This window comes from Varroa destructor, unplaced genomic scaffold, assembly GCF_002443255.2.
Source record: "Varroa destructor unplaced genomic scaffold, Vdes_3.0 BEIS01000001.1, whole genome shotgun sequence".
Taxonomy (NCBI): Eukaryota; Metazoa; Arthropoda; class Arachnida; order Mesostigmata; family Varroidae; genus Varroa; species Varroa destructor.
Window position 1 is genome coordinate 21,306,524 of NW_019211454.1, and position 20,772 is coordinate 21,327,295.

Sequence of the window (20,772 nt, forward strand, 5' to 3'; positions counted from 1 at the left end):
GTTCGGCCTTTATACATATATATATAAACGGAGAGGGATTGCACTCAGGTCTCTCTTTCCGCTTGTTATCCCGGGCGATAACCTGGGCGGACTGGATAGAGAATGGTATCTAACACTGACTACCAATAAAAAAGGAAGGTACCGAAACAAAGCAACTCTTTTGTCGAGGATTGTGTGCTTCGTCGAGTATAGTGCTATCCTAGGAGAAAGAGCCCTTTCATTCGTGCCGCCGACTCTCAGGACCTCCCAGGATCCGGCATCAAGTTAGTGAAGGCGGCGATGGCAGCAACGGCTGTTACGAGAAGAGGGGTATAAGGGAAACAGCCGGGCGGATGAGTTGGGAGCTATCTCCGGCGGGGACTTTTTCGGCCGGGACGTTTAGGCAGAGAGAACCTGACAGGGGCAGGAGAGGCTGAGAAAGGGCCTAAGGGAGGAGGCGGGGCTTTTGTGCCGCCCTTTCAAGAGAGAGGGCGGTCGAGGCGAGTCGGGTCGAGCACAGTGAGAGCGGCTGCAACTGCTCCACATGCAAGAATAGAGACAGCACATAGTACACGATGCTGACGGTAGCAGTAAAAGGCAAGAGTAAAAACGGGTAAAACTTCAAAGGGTGTCACACGACGTACAGGTATATATATATATCTATATATACGACGATATGAATACAATCTGTGCAGATACTCCTTTCATCGCTGTCATTTCTTTCATCCACGTTCCCTGATAGGCAACATGAATGAAAAAGGGGAAAGCTAAACCGTTCGTGCCCGGTAGTAGCAAAGCTGTAGCTGGAAGTATTGATCCTTCTGATGTTCCTGAAGTGGTAAAGATATACTTGAATACGGATATTACGGATGACTCTTTAAGCGTTAATCGGGAGAGGTTGCGACCATTTGATGATAACGGCAATGTTAATGTTGGCGCTGCCCTTATTTTCAGTTTGGTAGAACTGGCGAGAGAGAAAACATTAAGGAGCGTTGTGTGCATATATTGCAATGCATTTTCTTACACCACGCTGTAAAAGTATACATAGAGATACATATATGATATTACAAGATTATTCGAAGCCTTGAAGAAGGCTGAGGATGACAACGAAAACTGACCCAGGGAAAAAAACTCTGAAAAGAGACTAATGGCGTTAGAAATGAACTTATATAACATATATATGTATATATATATATAGTTACCGGGTCTGTCGCACGACCCATCGTCAGAATTGGCAGTGCTTGAAGGTGGCGGCGGCGGCGGCGAATGCCCGACGTTCCCGGCGCTGAGACCCAGCTGTTCGCTGACCTCGGCATGGTCGTGCTGGTGTACATAATCAAAAATGGTTGAGCCAGTCATCTCGACTTGGGATAGACCGAGATAAATTGAAACAGTCTCTGAGATATAAAGAAAGCGTCCGTCAGCAGCTAGCACGAATGCGAAACCGTCGAGCGATTGCAGAATATGCGTGCCCTGGTGCTGCTCGAACACTTCCGTTGCTACCGACCGCGACGGTCGAAGCGGACTCGCTAAAACAATAAACAAGTCACAAAGTTTGACGTTAATATTACACACGAATACACATGGTCCCACAGATACCGCACTACTACATACACTGCAGGCGCCTCTTGTGGCTCAGGACCTGTGCTCTAATCACCTCAGCTAATAATACCTCACCTCCGAAATTGACCCATGAGAAGGTGATCGCAAATGCGGAAGGGGATCGAACTACACTACTTGTATATAAGCAGTATAAGAACGAGTAAAATATACGCGCATCTTCGATATATATGTTGATTTTGGTGGGTACAGGCCTTTTATGTACTTCTATTCTAAGTGATCGTTTTAGAGTAAGAGTAAGACATATCGCACAGATCGGTAGAGGACACGACGAATGTTGGCTGCCACGAACCTTCCCTTTATGCAGTACTAGAATTTGCTGCGATTGAAGTAAAATACAGTAGACCCTTTAATATTGTAAGGAATAACCCAACAATAATTGTGTTTATACTAGTACAATATTTAGACCCAGTTGCTGGTTCAAGAACAGCATGTCCTTTACAGACCTGAAAGTGACTGAAAAGTGTGCACACGCACAATGGACCATCGAATAAGAGGATTCGCTGAGCTAAAGAAAGAGGATGATGCTACTGCTGTCGTGCATTGAACGGACAACCAGTCAGTCGCTTGCGGCTTTTGGCGTCCTGGGAAATAGTGCAAAGACTGTTTCAGTATAGGTACTCTATATTACTTCTGATGGGTAGAGTACAGGCAATAAGCGGCAGTGGCCTACAAAATATGGAGATTTTTGTTTAGATCCGATCGAGTAAGGTCTTGTTATTCTTGCGGCCGGTGGCTGCATAGCATTTCAAGATCGTTCGCTTGATCCTGTTTTCGTGAAGAGGGATGAAGCGCCAAGCTGAGAAGTGGCAAAGAAGAGCGCCGGAGCTACGACAGATAATGAAAAGGGAAAAATAGATCAACTAGACTTTTGGAGGGTTATCGAGAGGAGGGCATATGTGGCGGACGTATGTAGTCCTGGTAGTGGCATTGCAGCTCAAATCGGCTGGCCTCTACTAGTAGTCGTAGTCGTCGTAGTAGTAGTAAAGATGTCAGGCGGATCAAAAGCGTCGGCGCTCGGTCGGTCTCTAGAGACCTCACAGTACTAGAGCATCTCAAGAGCCCACTGAAAGAAAAAAAGATTTGGCCTAGTACTATCAGGAAAACGCGAAAAAGAAGGCCGAATCCCGCAAAGTAGTAACCTGGCAGGCGACCAGCTACCGAAAGCGGGCGTAAGTATGTTGCCAACTTTGTGCTGTAAGATCTTTCGACGAACGACGGTGGCAGGCAAGGGGATGAGGGCAAGCAAGGGAGTGCAGTGACGATGCGCGAGGGCAATCGCGGTGTTCACTGACCACTGCTGGCGTACGAGTAGCGTGCAATAGCATAGGCGATGTGACACGACCCTCACGCCTGGGGGCTCTTCGCTTGCCCGGTAGCAGAATGCACTACGACGCCGTCTGATCGCTGATGGCTGATTTTCGATAACCAAGCCACCAACCACGATGGATCGCGGTTAGATATCCCAGGGGAGCCAAAGAACTAAAATAGGTACGAGTATACTCGTACGCACGAGAACATTCATACTGGTCTCAGTGGGGAACTGAGAACGAGCGCGACAAAAACATCCAAGTCGGCGTAACAGAAACATAAGAAATAGAGTAAATAATGACGAATGAGCAAACAATTATTTTGATGAGCGATCTATATTTTTTACATTTACAAGACACTTATATAACTATTATAAAGGGGCGCATTAATCATTGTTAGAAACAAAATTTCCACGAATCTGCGCAGTAGAATTTGCGCCGTGAAAACGCTTCATATATAGGTCTTTAGCTATATGACACTTATGTGGTTTAACTGAAACACCAAATGACACACCTTCGTATGCTATAACGAATGTACGCTGACATCAGCACTGCAAGCATCAGCATATCTCTGCATCGTAGTTGCTCCAAGGTGGCCAACATGGTAACGGTGCTTTTGGTGGTATTTTTTGTCCTGACAGGCTGCGAGGACACACCGTTATGTTTTCACACTTTATGTTGCTACTCGACGATCGTGTGCAACAGGAAGTTACCTCGTATAGCCGCCGCTGATTTGAGCATGTAGTATAGCTGCAGGAAAGCGATCAGCTTTTTCAAGATTAGTTAGCTTCTTCAAGAAGGATAACTCACAGCTACTCGATTAAGGTCGGCCGGCGCCCAACAACATAACCAGCAACGATTGCGAAAAGCTGCAAGACGACGTTTGAAACGAAAGCCTCCAAACGAAGCCTTCGAATCTGGTGGTGCTGCCGTGGGCTACGAGGTTAAGAAAGAATCGACTATGATCGGCTGAACAGCGGATAGTGAGGAACCGTGACCGCCTGTCTGCTGTATTGCTCCAATTCTGGTTGAGCAGGGACGTCCGCTTGATTAGTGGGTAGAAGGCAGGAAAGCACGCAGGCAAGCGAGCGAACAGCGGGTGTGTGCACATTGGACGGCCAGAGGACCGTAACACATAGGGAAAGTGTGCAGTCGAGTGGAGTTGATAAAGTGACGAGAGATGGCCAAACCGAGCTATGTTGCCACTAGTTCACCGGCGAACAGGGGTCAGGAAAGGGACTCCAAGGAAATGAACTGGGAGGCAGAATCATGGAGCTCCAGCTAAGCAGTCACCCCCTCCCCCCACCCACAGACACACTTCTACATTCTCTAGTTTTGCTCAGTCCTCCGGGCGATTTTCCCCTTAAAACCCATGCAAATGGCGCAATAATCATAGGTTATTTAGCATGTAGGTGTTTTTTTCAAAAAAAAAAAGACGAAAATAGTAGTGAAAAGGTGAAAATTTGTAAAAGTAGCGTACAATGTCTCGGTTGGAATCATCTAACGATTTATGACACGCAAAAACACTAGTGTGCTTCATCGAGAAGAACTAAATTACACACACACAACGCAGTATACTGAAACCTAACTTTCATTCAATATACGAACAAACCATGACTTGGGAAATATGTATCTGAAAGCTATCGTAGAGAAAACTACATCAGATACAACTGGTTTAAATTTTACATCACGACAGTCAGATTAATAACTTAAACACATTTCAAAGCCAATGGCGTGTAGTAAATACTATAATGTAAAAAAAAAAATCGTAACTATACACTTAAATTATAAGTTGTTAGTAAAGAAGGAGATGCTGGCTGCTTTCCTCTTGCCATACTTTTACGCGTGGTAGAGCACGCAAAAGGTATTAAATCGTCCCAGGTCCATGGCGATGGTAAAGAAGAGCAACTGGGTATGCGAAAAAATTCGCTGATCCTGCAACATGACATCGCTACTTTTCTCATCTATAATATCATTCAGCTCTCTATATCTGGCCACCAACAATGGTCAGTCTCAGGCTGAGTACATAGAAAAATGCGGTATCAGGAAGTTGATCTGAAGATACATTGACGTAAGCGAAGTTAAATAATGAACTTCTTACAAAAAGACAACAGCTAACTATCGACAACTTTAGCTAGTATGAAGCAACTTTAGGTAGTCAAAACCTGGCGGCTTAATTCTAAAGCGTCATTTCGAGGACAACCCAGGACAATATATGTTAAATCTACCCCATGTGTCAATTATCTTGGAGAGAATTACGGGTAATGATTGGGTGTTGTTTTGGACGAAAGCCTCTATTTCATAAATAGAAGTTAAGTAGTCGTAGCGTGCGAAGCGCAATTTGTATCACATCATGCGCTAAACCTGCAGACTCTATTCTGAACGATATCGCCCGGACAATAAATCCCTTAACAAGGCATCATTACTAACTTATTGTAAAGCTTCTCTAAAATAATTTTTTCCCTCCTTTAAGTGAAGCAACGGTAAAGCTGTTACTCACGAAATTCGCTTAAATCCCCTAGTCGTTCCAAATAATGTATCTGTTGGGATAAAAAGGACTACGTTTAGAAATCTTCAGAGAAGAGACAATCTTCTCGTATTGCCTCTTTCGATCACTCCACGTTGCCTGCAATCTTGCAATACAACAATCCTATTGATGCTATTATGTTTTCATATAATACACTTTATAATTAGGCTGCAATTTGTTGCCTTTCATTATACTAAGAGCTGCATTTCACCGTGCGTATAGGCTACAGTGCTATCGTTATTTACTAATCATTAAGTACTTGGGCAAAATGTTTTCGTTTGGGTTCTTGAAAAGGCCCGTTTTTCAGATATTAAAACAACTATCAGTTAGATGATAATTGGTCACAGTGATCTTTGCTGAAGACAATTAATAGTCTGAACAAGTCTCTAGGGGATTAGAGGCTAGAATGGCCGCAATATTTATGCGGGTCCTCTTTGGCTCGTACGAACGGAAGTGTGCCAGCAAAGCATACGCGCATCATGGGGGTATTTTGTCCTCCATCTCTCTGTGTGTGTGTATATATATATATATATGCATATACATTGGGGTCCCAGCACCTCGATAACGTCTCGTAGGTGTTTATATGATCTTATTGCAGGCTATGGCACTTGTTCCACCAGAGGTAGCATCAACCTTTTTATCTCTTCTCAATAAAAGGCATTATCGCAAAGAAACGTTGCGGATCTCTTTTATGCCAAAACGGAAGCTACCGCCACCGTTGTGTATTTGTAAAAAAAAAAATGGCGAATATTCAGCGCCCTCTCTTTTTTTCTGTAAGCCAATAGCGATATTAGGGTGTAGGCAACGCTGGACAACCAGCAATGGAGAGTGGAGGCAGCCACAATTAATGGACATGTATGGCCGGATATGGGCGTACAAATGATTCATAAGAGTTCGGTGAGGTATGCGTAAATTCCACGGAACCGACTTCAGAGGCATATGCCGAGAAGTATTGTCAGAGTAAAGGGCGATTTATATTGAAACTATCAAAAATCCGTTTCGACAACTATTTAACGGTCGCTTCGACGGCTTAACGAAGCATTCTCGGTCTGAACTTCATAATGAACATACATATACTTAGATCTATGGCGAGCATTGCATGTGATCATGCCCTGCTACTTTAGCGACATGACGATGTCACTTAGAATGCCCTGAACAGAACCTACCAACCATGAACGAATTCTACTAGGTCATGAAAATAAGGCAATTTTAGCTGAAATATCGAATTGGGTTTAGTGCCCCGCCCACCGTCGCTATAGTTACGGCACGTCCCGCTAGTGTGTTTATTTCTAATTAACAACAACTGGCAACTTTGCTTCTACTACGTCGCCCTACGGGTAGCCATCTACAGGCTCGATCGTCCTTAGCCAGTCCTACTGTACTTTCAGCATGACACAATCGACATATTTGTAAAGTATTCAATAATTACGGCCCTTTGATATGTTTAACTTTTTATTAGAAGCTTCACCGATTTCCTAAATCCGTAACTGATTTGACCTTAGTTATGATGAATATAGGTAACGTGGACATTATGTTTTTTGGCCGTTTTGGATGTTTTAGTCCTTTCGACCGTGGGATTTTCGGAGGCTGCGGATCTACTATCAGACCAACATTTAAATCCGTGTAATTTTCTAGCACGAAGGGCGCCAATTTCAGCGGGCCTAACTAGACCCACTAGTTTAGTTTTACTCGTGGTCACTATTAAAGAGTTACGTGAGAAATTACGGAGCCGCCAAAGTAGATTTAGACCCAGATTGACGCCATGATTGAAAACAACGTCACCAGAACAATGCGAAACTTCGAACTTCGTTTCCCTTTTCTAAGCATCATCATCATAATTTTGAAATTCATAGCAGACAGTCTTAGTATGCATGTGAATGAATAAGACCCTGTAAAAAATTATATTAGGTATTAAATATCTATACGCCTGATGTATATTCAGAGAAAAAAATCTGTAGCGCCTTTTGTTCGCAAACGATTATTATCTTTGAGGGTAGAAAAAAATTGGTGCCGAGTTGCACGCCCTTCAGCGTACTATGACTGAACTATTTATTATTATGACATACTATTATTATTCTCATTATATTATAATTAATAATAATTATTACGATAAACGACACTCTGAATATTAACAAAGGAACTTCATTAATATAAAAGGTGTTTCAATAAGTACTGCACTATAATAATACGTGTGAAGAGAGTTAAATTGAGCTCGTCGACGTTGAGACTTGTTGGACTCGTAGTCAGTAATGCTCGATACATGATAATCCAGAAGGTCGGTCTAAATCTGGGCTGCTTGGCCGCCATTCCAGGTCATGCTGGTATTCTCAAGCAACTAGCTTTGCACTAGGTAGACTATCCTCTTAGTAGAGGTATGGTCTTCCCTCAAACACCGCAGCTATCCACGGCTGTCGCGTACAGAACGTGCAGTTGAACTTCTTTATTGACAAGTTCACCTACTTTAAACAAGTTTAGCAAAAGCGACGTCTTTTCGCTAAAAACTACATCTGTCCCAGTGTAAACGGAAATTTGCTTCTGTCTACGATTGGCACATCCTCTGGATGATGAGCTAGCGATCACTGATTGTTGTGTCAAAGATGCAAAACTTCTCGTCGGAGGAAATCAAAGACGGTCTGCTACTTCATTATTGAGTGCACTAGACAGTCCTCCACACCGAGGAAGCTCTTGGCTTTATTGTCCTCAAGGAACATTTGCCTAACTTCTATGGGATACGACGTACTCCTTCGTGGTCTTCGTGAACAGTACCGTTACATCTATACACCCATGTCAAAGTTTTTTATTAAGTTCTGATCAATTAATTTTAGAACGATTTGCGCTGTACATTTTATTCATTTTTTTCGTAACGTGCTGGAACCTGCACTTTCTGTATCCGTATTGTCATTCGCGATGCGGTACATTCTCAGTTTGGTATGATCCAAGAAATTTATGATTTCAGTAGGGTTGGGCTCAGTGCATAAAGATTGCATAATAGTTAAATGACAGTTTTTTTTGTCTTGTATCAAGAGTAACAGATAAACGTATACTCGTTACGACAAACAACCCACCGAAATTTTCTCCAATTTTTTGTAGGGAAGGATAAGTATTATTTGCGCTAGGACCTGTCTAAATCTATAAATGAACACTCAAAAGTAAGCTGCCCAGCTGCAACAAAATACAGTTTATGAGGTTACATATCATTATAACGCTTCATCTTCAACACGTTATAAGATGTATATACGCTCTTTTATCAGGAATTTCTAAGCTATTTTACCCTAGGCATTTGGGTAAGTCTGATCTTTGGCCTATATTGAGGAACTTCTAGATAAACTTGACGATCTGTTTCGGCCAACGGAGCCCAAGTTTGCCCCTTCGTCGCATTCCCGAGATCTCAATATGGGAACTGACAAGCGCTCTAATGGTTCTTACCCATAGTTTGTTTTTACTTGAAACACACGTTACATTGCTTTCGTTATTGTTTTGTAAAGTATTTTTATTATAGATATGTATTTTTAGGGCACTCGAGTACCATAGGAGAGCCCTGTGTTTTACATCATTTTTTGTTCTATTTCAAGAGCGACCTATGAAGGTAACGTAGCGGTATAGCGTACAAGATTAAGACTTAAGTTTCTTGTCGGTGCACACTATATTGCCACGCATTATTAATCTTAAAATCAGTATCATAGTTATTTTTATCTGCCAGTGGTCAACACATAGGGTAGGAAATAATAGACCTTTCCTAAGTGATACGGAAAAATTGGTTTGTGGCTCGTGGCCTAGCTTAAATGTAATAAACGACAGACTGAAAGGTATCACAATGGTAGTGTCCTACAAGAAGATGTAGCGGAGTCCCCATTCCCTGTTACCTTTGTACATGAATTCGTGGAACAAGACAGAATCTAGATCAACGACTAAGCTCAAGAGATGGACCGAAGTCAGTTCCTGGAAGTCCAATTTGGATTTAAGGTGTGGGAGGGAAACTCTTGCCCGTCTTACCACTACCGAGGCCAATGGGGTATGCCTCGTCTTTATCAATGACGATTTCAATCATTAGGTGAACATGCCCGTTGAGGGTTGCTCCTATGCACGAATAGAGTGGACACCGACATCCGACTTCCTTACAAAATGGCCAAAAGGGATATTTTCATCTGTAGTAGGCTTTCCTACTTGTGATTGTTAGAACGTGTCTCATTCATTTATGGACCTGGACAATGAGGGAAATTGGAATGACTACCTGAAACCGCTTAAGTATTAAGGTAAAAGCAAAAACAATTGCATACGAAAAAGTTTTACATAGTAAAACAATCATATCAAGTTAAGTTACGATATTATAGCAAAGCGGAAATTGTAGTTGTCACTTTGTAATTGCCAAGTTAGTCCTACTTTCGTCTTCTGTGATTTTTAGTGTGCTTGCTTCTCGGGGTGTCGGGAGTATTCATTCATCGGTGATTATAATCATGAATCGGTCCGTACGCTAACACCTTGCCCCTCCAAAAGCATCATCTTCCGCCCCTCTTGGTCATTAACTGCCTCTAAAGCTTTGATTGGTAGAAAGGCCGCTTTGGTGATTGGGTACCGCCTATTGCTTACGTATTGCTATGGCCTGATAAGGTCTGTTCTGTTACTTCTGCTGCTGTCGTCATAGGTCGCACTGGCAGGCGCCTATAGCGACTACCAAAACTGCTGCGGCTGCTGCTGGTACTTGGGCGTTTGCCGTTGGTTAGATGATTGTTTATTGGAAGGTTATTGCTGCTTTGCCAGTCGTCTCTTTCTCCCTTTTGGCTGTTGTCGGCTTCGATATGGTGGTCGGTTCCGATGAACGAATCACATTCATTCGCGTCTTCGTTGCTACAGCATCCGTCGGCCATTGCAACGTTCGCTACTCTGCTACGATCCTCATTGTAGCAGTCGGTATGCGACTATGCTACGCAATGACTATCCATCCATTCCCCACCTTCTATTTTCCTCATCCTGGGAAACCGCCCGCACTCCACCTCAACAACATCCATCGATGGCTTTTCTCTAACGTGTGCAGCACTAACCCCGTGTGTATCAGCGTCTGCGTGCGTGCGTGCGTGCGTGCGTGCGTGTGTGTGTATGTCTACATGAATGTATTTTGGTTCTGGACGGCCATTGCTCAAGACAGAGAGTCCGCGTGCACGCGTGTAAATTACCATCGCAGTAACAGCGGGACAACCGCCGTAATCGGCAAATGTAAATAGTAATCCGTTGTTGTTGTTGTTGTTGCGGCCGAGGTTGGTTACTAAGGGTTTATGCTGCTACTGCAGCTGTAACAGTAATGTTGGCCAAGCGATATAATGGCTTTACTGCCGTGTGGGCGTGAAGAGAATCGCACAAGGGGGGTATTAGTGCAATTCCAGCTCAAAAGAATCTGGATTTGAAGTATAAGCAATGACGATAGAGGCTGCTTGGCCCATAGACATCTATCTGCTCTTGGGAACCATTAAACTTGGCCAGACGTTGTCCGTCTATCTTTTTATTTATCTGTGATGACATAATCTTATCGTAGACCAGCATGTAAACAGCGTTGTTGATTACTTTAGCCCATTATTTTGGCCCGTTAGTACGAGAATAAACCATCTACCATCGCCTGTTCTTAGTCTTTTAACTAAAAGTTCAACGCCTTAAACCAGCTGCAGCCTTAAACATCGTTGTCTATGTCATCTATTTCATTTCTTTAATCAGCTATACAGAAACACGCAAGTACCTTTAGATCTAATTTCCACTTTAGGATGAACAGAGGAAAAGGGGATCTGAAGTATTGCATCATTATTATGATCGCAGACACCGATTGGTAGTTTATGTTTCGTGGACGATCGTTCACCCACGAACAAGCGAAAGAACGCACGGGAGCAAAGCCCCCACAATGAAATCGAATTCGGACGGGAATAACAGTCATCTCGCTTCAACGATTGCGTTCACATATTATAGGATGCTAAGAAATAACAAATGCCCTTCTCCATACTGTATAGTACGGGGAAAGTTGCTTGTTAATTAGGCGGCAATTATTAACGAATGTGGATAAACACGATACTGTAATTTTTGTCGTTGAAACGTTCCGCTGAACTATTACCGCTGAACATCTTATCTAGCCAGTATACGATTCATGTGCAATGAGTTCACAAGTATCTTAAGTAAGCAATTGTAAATAAATTCAAGTGAACATTGACATCTTGTATGTTTCTAAAATTGATCTTATGGATGACTTTGGGCAGCTGGCGAAGCAGAGCGGGTCTTAAGAAGCGCAATCCTGTGCGTGAGGAGATGGCTTAAAGGTTCAAAAGTAAAGCTTGGCCGGGAGCAACGAGGGGCAGAAAAGTGCAACTATCGACACCCCAGCTGCGGGGGTGGATGGAGATGAAGGCCACGTGTGTATCCGAAGATGTGTATGTATATAGAGCGGTGTGATCCGATGAAGCCTGAAGAGGTAGATGGTGTTATCCTAATTCGTGGATCAACGAGAAGCGGTCCCGGGAAGGGCCTGAGATTGCCTAACGGCGATTGGTAGGGCGAAGTCAAAAACAGGAACAGGACGCAGTAGACGAGGGCCTCCCCCAAAAGAATACAACAACGCGATCAAGACCAGCGACACGAAAAAGGACGAGAAGAGACCGCAACAGCGCGTGTTTCAAATGCACGAACTAAAGCAAAGAAGCACCTAGGAAAGGTATGTGTATTATAGGTAACAGTTGGCCCGTTGGGTATGCACAGTCCGCTGCTATTCGCTGAGTTCTAGCGATAGACCTTGACGACCTCCTCACTCTCTATCTATTCAAGCTTATTGGTACCTAGTACCTTTTTATTTGTTTAAGGAATTTTGATTTTTTACTCTGAAGGCAGGTTTTAGCTACTGTACGATGAGAGCAATATATTCCGAAAGGATTGCGTGTAGGGCCGAAGTATCAATCTTTGTCAATACCAATGTGTTTTTACTCTTCTTACTTATTCGACCTTAAATAATATTGACTTGATCTTTCCCGGTTGGAAACAGCCAGGTCTATAACGTTTACTTCTAAGTTTCTCTAGTGCAATAGTTCTGCTAGATTCAACTATAAAAGCTCTCTTACTTAAGTTTACTCATTAGAGAATCATCACTTTGTCGTATGAATAAAAATTATCCTGATTATTGTTGTCATAATTGTTCGGTCGGTTATAATAGGTACCAGGTCAGTTCTTCAATGCCCAATAATTATCCATTGGATAAGAGCTTTCTTAAGCAAACACGGCCATAGAAGAAAGGTGTTACTTACATTTAAGAAGGTGCAGCTTATCGTGGTGCGTGTGGCTGGGCGAATGCAATGAGGAGACCCAAGGGAGGTCGGCGTGATGCGAGAAGTCTCGCAGCTTGAGGTACGAGATCGTGAGGCGGATAATCGAAGCCTTGTCGAGCTGGGAAGTGATAGCCGCCGGAAGGGGCAGCAGCTTGGCCAGCTCGTAAAATTCGAAGTTCTCTTTGCCCCGTCGCGACCTCGCCGCGTCTCGGCTTTTCTCCTTACGCATCTCCAAGATGCTGAAATGTCACAGAAGCGTTCATGACATTGCGGCAATGAAGCGGGATTAATAAAACATTGCAATAGATCAAAACATAAATAAATCTAAAATAAGTAAAGAAACGCGTTGAGAAAGACAGTTACGCTAAAAACAAACGATTGGTTAACACCAATCAAGCAGCAATACAAGTGTCATTACTCTGAATACTACCACGTAATATAGTCTCATGAGACGGTGGGCCGACATACTTCGCCACATACAGTTCGAACTAGAACTAGTTTTTTCCTCCAAATTTGATCTTGGCTCCAGTGCTGCAAACAAGAGCGTCAATCAATGACCACATAGTAGCCTCCGTCTACGTACCCTAGCGCAGCACTTTAACTCTCTACAGAGGCCTTACATATTGTGTGTAGAACGGTATAACGCCATATTTGCATAGTTCCAACCTCTGAAGTGGATTTTATGTCGTACCTTTCCAACTGGAACTCATTGAAAAAGGCGGCGAATAAAGTCGTGCTCTTATGTGATACTTTTGCTCGAATTTACCTGCCTGGTTTACGGCCCAGATGGAACGGAGGGCCAGACTACTACGTTATTAGAGGCTTTTAAACAGCGAGATCACTTGAAACACGCTGTGGCCCAAATGCATCCGTGGAGCAAATGCGTCGTATTATACAATTCGCATTTCTTCCACGAACCGCTTCCTCAACCTCCTTCTTTCCCAATAATAAAACACTTTGTAGTTCTTTTCTACTTCTCTGTCCCCCGTTTCTCTGTATTTGAGATTGGTCCTAATTAAATTTCAGTTCTTCTCAAATTTATGAACCTCCCCTACCACTGCCGCTGCAGTCGCCGTCATCGACCCAGTAGCAACTGTAAAGTATGAGGAGGCACGCCTTACGTTTTCGTGCGGTGGGTTGTCTTAATATGTAGAAAAATCATAATAAACTTGTAATAACGAGCCGACAGGCAAAGCTTGTCAGGTTGGCGAGGCTGCAGCTTTCTGATACAACAACAACAATAACAACACTGGCGAGTCATCATTGATTGCTGTTATAGCAGACGAATTATGCTTAACTTTCGTTCGCTCTACCTGGTACTATATCCGTCTAATCGAATTATAGCGACATGTCAAACAGCCGTGCGCCTCAGACCCCCTGATACCAGCATCAGCGCTACTACGCCTTTCACATCAGCGTATTTTGATATACACGCAGATTCACTTGTACATATTTGCGCAGACTTTACAACAGGTCGCGAGTATCTGCGTGCAGGTCATTTGGCATGTATGCGGTCCCACTCATGAATGGCCTAGGTTTTCTAGTCAACAGGGAGAAGACGCAGAACACAACGCTTTGAAAAGCATGGGAATTTTTTCAACCAGCGGACTTGATCATAAGTAGCGTGCTTCCCTCTTTTCTTTCTACCGAAATGAAAACATATGTATGTAGATAGAAAAAAACACACGGTTTCCCCTCTCAATGAGTCGTCCTTTACCGGTCCAAGTCGTGCTTTGATTATCACGGAGTGATACAAATATGCCCGTGTTATGCTGTGCGCTACTGGAAGAGAGAGAAATAGAGGGGGATAATATCAGTGCGAGACGACAACGCTGATGATGACACTGGTAGTAGTGTGTGAGCTTACAAGTGATACTGCAATGCTGCCGCAGTTGTTTCTCTACGAACTGGCGATCGGGACGAGAAAAAGGTCTCTAACAGAAGCGCGGGAGAGTTATTGGCCAATTGGTAAGAGCGCGTACTGCGTATAATCATCTAGACCCTATACTGAGTAAACGTAAGCGAGGACGAGAAGTATCCCCATCGCGCTGAAGCAGCCACGAAGGCAGGTTGAATTATTGGCGGCAATTCTTGCGATCGAATTAACCCCCAGCTTCCGCTGCTGCCGCCGCTGCCGGTACTGGGGTTGCTGCCAACAAAGAAAAAAGAAAGGAACCAGCACAAAAATAAGAAATTTGGGGATCGATGGGGATATGGAAAAAGACGTTATTAGAGCGGGTGAGTCGGGCAGGGGACGACCGACCGACCATCACAACTACTGCAATAATTCTTGTGGCAATGTTGCCCGCGTCGGTGGCCTATCGCTGCCTTGCCTGCGTTATTGGATAAAAGTGAAAATGAGTTATTAATCTTGTAGAGGCTGAATAAAATGCCTAATTCTGCATAAAGCGCAAAGGTACCGCACCTATAATGTTGAAATAATCACGGTTGAGAACTCTGTAACGTTTGTTTTTCAAGGGATGATTCGCGTCGTTTCGCCTATACACTAGAACATCCACATAACACGTTAGTACGAAAACTCATTGTACAGTCAAGCATACTGAATGCTAAATAGCGAAACCGTACAGGGTGCCGTGCCCCAGTGCTGTTTTACAATTATCTTACTATTTAGTATATAATATAATAAAATTAACGTCATGACACCACACTCGGGTAGAAAGACTGAACCATTTGTATATTTCACTTATACCCTGTATTATTTATAGGCACTCAACAACACTGCTAAATAGTCGATGAGACATATCTTTCAATTTCATTATGTCGTTTAAGTGGTAAGCAACCATAACGTTCGACCCGTTCATTTTTTAGATGTATCTCGCCCATTATATAAAATACATAAGGATGCTATGGCCTGCAATACTATTTAAATAGCGTTTTTTAGTTTAGCTTTTTGGCGGCCGTAACCACAACTGTCCAAAGCAGTTGCATATAATCACCAATTGATTTTTGTTAAAGGACCAGCGGTTTCCTGATGATCACTATTTGTCGCCATCTTGAATCCTGTTTTCTTGCGGCTGCGGACAATGAGACATTTGTTGAGAACAGCCCGCATAGGCGCACACACACAACACAAGCGCCTCTATAGGTAAACATCGACGGATATTCGCATTGGCAGCATGCTCCCGTCTAATGGACATAAATCTCGCTACTGAAATACCAGTTACCCTAGTTCCGTTTTTCCCCATTCTATCTCATAAGTGTAGATCGACGGATCTTTGCACAAGGAGGGTTTGTATCATACACAGGCGGTGCGCCTTCCACGAGACAGAGACGGGTTCGGTCGTCCTAGGCAGACGCCCGTTATTTAACAGTTGCGCGAGGACGAGGAGCGAGGGAGTGGCAAAAATGTTCCTCGTGTACTCATATGCATATGAATGCAGTCTGCCGTAGGAAATGAAGTAAGGAAATCTATTGAGAAGGAAAAACCCGAGGAGAAAAGTAAGCATTGCGTCTGGGTTAATGACTGATAAAAAGGCCATATGGGAAGGGAAAGGCCAAATGGAAAATAAATCTTTTTAGTTCCGATTGTCCAGTCGGTCAAAAAATACGGATTTAGAGCAAAACTGAATTAAATAATAATAATTATTTTTTTTTTTTACTTCATTACAAAACAACAACGGAAACAGTAAAGATTTCGCATCGATTATAAATACTCGCTTGTTCCTAGAATGAGCTGGCGCTTCTGCAAAGTCCCTGTGTTTACGTTGTCGCTTTTTTCCTTGTCCATAATTAACGCCCGGGCAGTCCGAGAAGGCCGGATAAAGCATAGCCTGTATATCGTTGTTCGTGGTATACAAGGTATTCCACCTTGTTCCACTTTTAGCAGATACCTCACCACTCCCATTCCCCCTCCGCGGCTCACTGCTCTCTTCCTCTTCGAGCTGCTATCTGTGCTAAGAATGCTCGTTTATCGGGCGGCAAGGGGCAACAATTCGCGAGATACACGGTTCTCCTTTTAGCCGAGCTCATCCGTACATTGCTACTGAAACTGCTAGTATAGAATCGAGTACTATAGCTATTATATGCTGTCCACCTCTAAACAATGACAGTCTGTTTAGGCTGACGTCACTATCGACCATCTCGTCTTTTTCTTCTATTTTGTTCAACAAAAGTAGCAGCAGCAGCAGCAGCAATGACGACGAGGACGCCGGTTAGATGCTACTACGTAATAGCGAAGTCGTGACGACTCCGTTATGCGCTGTGCTGGGCTGCTCCGAGTGCCTATCCTTCAGTCTCTGTCTTTCAGTTAGATGTATGACGATCGACGATATTGGAGTCGGTCAATGTAGCACAGCCGCCCACTACATGCCCCACTTATTTCTTCGGCAATTCCGCAACTCTCACAACCCCCGGTCGGACTCCTGAACGGAGTCGAGCGAAGCCAACCCTCCATTATTTCGTTGCAACGATAGCCTGAACAGCTTTCCTTTCTTTCTGCGACCCGCTTAAAAACTGTCTTTTGTCCCAATAGTAGATCTGATCCCGACAACCTAGCGCCTAACCTATCTTAAACGTCCAGTCAGTCGCCGAATGGTTAACTATCCGTTGTGGTGATGATGGGGTAGACGCAGTCTGCTCACCTACAGCAGCAGATAGCCGTCGGGGGTGAAGCAGTGCTGATATTATGCTTAATTACACTAAGTGGCCAATAGGATAAGGGCACAGTTAACTGCAGGCGGCGGGCTACCGCTGCGATCGTCCCGGTGGTATTTCTGCTGATGCTGGTGCTACTAGTACGCCTACTGCAAAATGGAGTCGAAGGCCTACTATGTAATGCAGCGGACCTCTGCTTATGTCCCGGTAAAAGGCCAAACTGCTATTGAAGCCCCTGTCGCTGTTAAACAGCTCTTAACTTGATACACACAACAGCTAAACAGCGAGTTTCTTTCACTAGTCCACTCGTGCTTCGGCCTATAGTGAGCCTATTCACAGTTAACAACAGCGGCATCAATAATACCAATAGAGCGTAGGAACTTATTTTTGTTATATGTTGCATAGAAAGCGTTCAGGGACGGTCGAATGAGTATAATCTGCCGGACACTTAGGTAGGTGTTGCGTTCGCATCGTGCATTCATTAGCGCACGTTCTTACACTCATCGTCACTTCGTTCTCTTGTCTTTTGTTGCTGACCGCAAAAGTTACAACAAAAAGACGGTGCGGTTAATGGCGGATTCTGTAACGTATGATTATCTGGTTGTAACCCAATGTGTACGCTAAAACGTACACCTCGAAATATATAAATAGTCATACGATTCTATTAGGAGTTTTGTCGTACTGAACTGGCTATCCGTCTGACTCCTATGAAGCTTATTCTGTTCTCCTGCTGGTGGGGTAGTATTCGCCTGTTCACGTACAAGCTGAACGTTACTAGTTTTACCGCTGTTATTTATACCCCTGTCCCAAGCAACGACCGTATGTTTGAGCGTGCAGTTGTATGCAGTGATAGACTTTGCCTGTGTGATGCACGGAAGTGACTGCTAGTAGCTGACGCATGTTTTCGAGAATCACTGCAACACATTCACAAGCTTGTTACCATCATAATTATCATTATACTATGACAAACAAGTGTGCCATATATATGAAATCTGTTTTCTCATAACGTTGTGGAAAAAACAACGAACGGGTTCACCGTGATGCATAACGTGTATACATATATATATATATATATATATATATATATATATATATATACGCATTCGCAAGTGGGAATTGTGTTTTTCCGTAATGATGACGGTACGTGTAAGTATGCTCTGAAAATACGCACAGTTTTTTACTGGGTTTCTGGGCGCTTTTATGGGTCATTTATTTTATGCGTGAACATTTGAACGCATATAAAGATGTGTCCATATGACGAGCAATCTTTCAGGGCTGTGTTAGGTTATCTCAAAGCAGAAAAATTCGCTTGACTCAAACAACGTTAAATCCCGAACGCCAGCGTAACCGTACGGGTTATGTGTGTAGTTATTTATTAGCGTGGATTTAAATGAATGAATGAAAATACACTTAACGTATGCACTCATTCGAGAAGTTTTCACATATCGTACCCCATAGCTATGTGACGAAAGCGTCTCAATAAGTAAATCTGGAAAAATACAATATTAATAACAAGATAAAGACAAACATAGTAGTTGATAATTATAATTTAATGAAATGCCATAGCCAATAACAAAATATGGCAGCCCACAGACAGTAACAGGACGATATACAAATAATTATGTAGCACTGTTTAGGGATTTGCTTGTTCAAAATGTCTGACATGTGGGCCTGTCATTAACGTCCGATCGTTGTTGACGGACGCCGAGGGTGATGACCACCACTGACTTCACTAGAACCCACTTAACTTCAGTGGCCAACAAATTTCTTTCGTCAGAGGCGCTTAATGCGAATGTTACAACATCACAGTGGCCGATATTCAGACGCATCGGGAAGAAGACAGAACTTAGTAGACGCTTTACTCAGCTGCCGGACTCCCATGTTCGCGGTCTGTTGCCGGCTGAAGACTGACGCCGCACGAGGCGTCAACATGCCCACTCAAGTGCGAACAAAGATGAGCTCATCAAAGCTTGATCATCATCACCACCACCACCACCATTTCCCAATGCTGGCATTGTAATTATGATGTTCAACAACAGAAATAATAATAAGGAGAAACACGGAATTTGTTAAATATTCATTGGGACCTGAAGCACCTAGTTGTGTTCGTTATCTCAACAACACATATCGTGCTAGAAATACTTCGACACGACGCTAGCTTCATACAGGCCGCGCACTAGATAACAAGTTGTGCCATAACGTCCGTCGATTTACTTTGGACAATGTAAACTATCAATAGAAAGGTTACTAAAGATCGACGCCATTTTGCCGCTCTGCTATTTGGCCTTGACGAAAGACACTTTTATTTAGGGTCTTATTTAGTCGAGTCTATGTATGTATGTATGTATGTATGTATGTAAATATAATGCACCTGCATTCAATGCTATGGATCTCTGTGTAATTCCTGACATAGCGAAATAGTGATTTGTTTCTTTTTCTGCCCTTCAAGTTGTAGACAAAGCTGGCGAAGGACATTTAGAGTCTCTTACAAAGCTAGGGGAAAGGTATTTAGTGTGTTTATAAGCTACCAATCAACCCGTGTGCGTAGACGGGCCAACAGAGAGCATATATACGGCCAAGTTTTTGCAGTGAAGGTGGGTCCACAAAAGAGGGCAATTCGACCCACGGCCTGTCTATGGAGGAATTGCTGGACAATGACAATACTGCTAATGGCCTCCTCGCACTGCCATCCATGAACGGGATGCCCTGCAAAGAGTGGACAAAGGTTAGTTTCGTTGAGGTCTCATGGAAGTGCGGGTGGACGAGGCCAACTGTACGGCGGAGAGCGCTTTAGAGGTCTCGGGGGACCCACATTTGTGACTGCTGTCGGTGACTGCGTTACCGGTAGCTAGCTACAGTCGCTAGCAGCAATCGCTACCGGTTGGTATACCGCCGTTCGAGGGGGTCAGCTGCTTGCTATGCCTCGGCCTATACCATGAACGGATATAGGCAAAAAGCACACAGAGACACGAGACCTTTATCTAGCATCAATTTGGCGGTCAGTACGTATTTCACACTGGCTAACAGCAGCATCTACTGGAGATATAACAACGATCTCTCATTTCGATCCCATCCTATTCCCTGCCCATTAAACGAGGCTGCCAAGATTAACTGTAATGAAGTATAATATATCAGCAAACAATGCTACACGACACTTCATTCCATACAACGGATACCGAAACGTGTTGGATATTTGCAAATCCCTATTATGGGAGCGGCAGCTGTGACTATATATATATATATAAACCAGATTTTACAATTCTTTTGCGTTTCTTGGATAGAGTACGGGTCCGACCTTGAAAGACATGACAAAGAACTGGTTCAATTAGAAATAATTACCACGTTATTCCGTCACTGATTCATAACAGCCCTCGATTATGCAGCACCTCGATTATCGACTCAGTTGAGATCGATATTTACGTAAGTACCATAT

General features: G+C 43.5%; 1 protein-coding gene across 6 annotated transcripts in view; it reads right to left on the bottom strand.

Moving 5' to 3' along the window:
* Positions 1-8: 8 nt before the first annotated feature.
* The window catches only part of LOC111247611 (protein trachealess-like), a 102,876-nt gene continuing 82,112 nt past the window's right edge, over positions 9-20,772 (bottom strand). For all 6 annotated transcript variants that reach the window (XM_022798740.2, XM_086979382.1, XM_022798767.2 and 3 more), the window contains 2 exons: positions 12,705-12,964; positions 9-1,508 (listed from right to left, as the gene is read on the bottom strand). In XM_022798740.2, the coding sequence (XP_022654475.1) occupies positions 1,000-1,508; positions 12,705-12,964 (769 nt within the window). In that variant the 3' untranslated portion in view covers positions 9-999. The remainder of the gene's footprint in view (positions 1,509-12,704; positions 12,965-20,772) is intronic.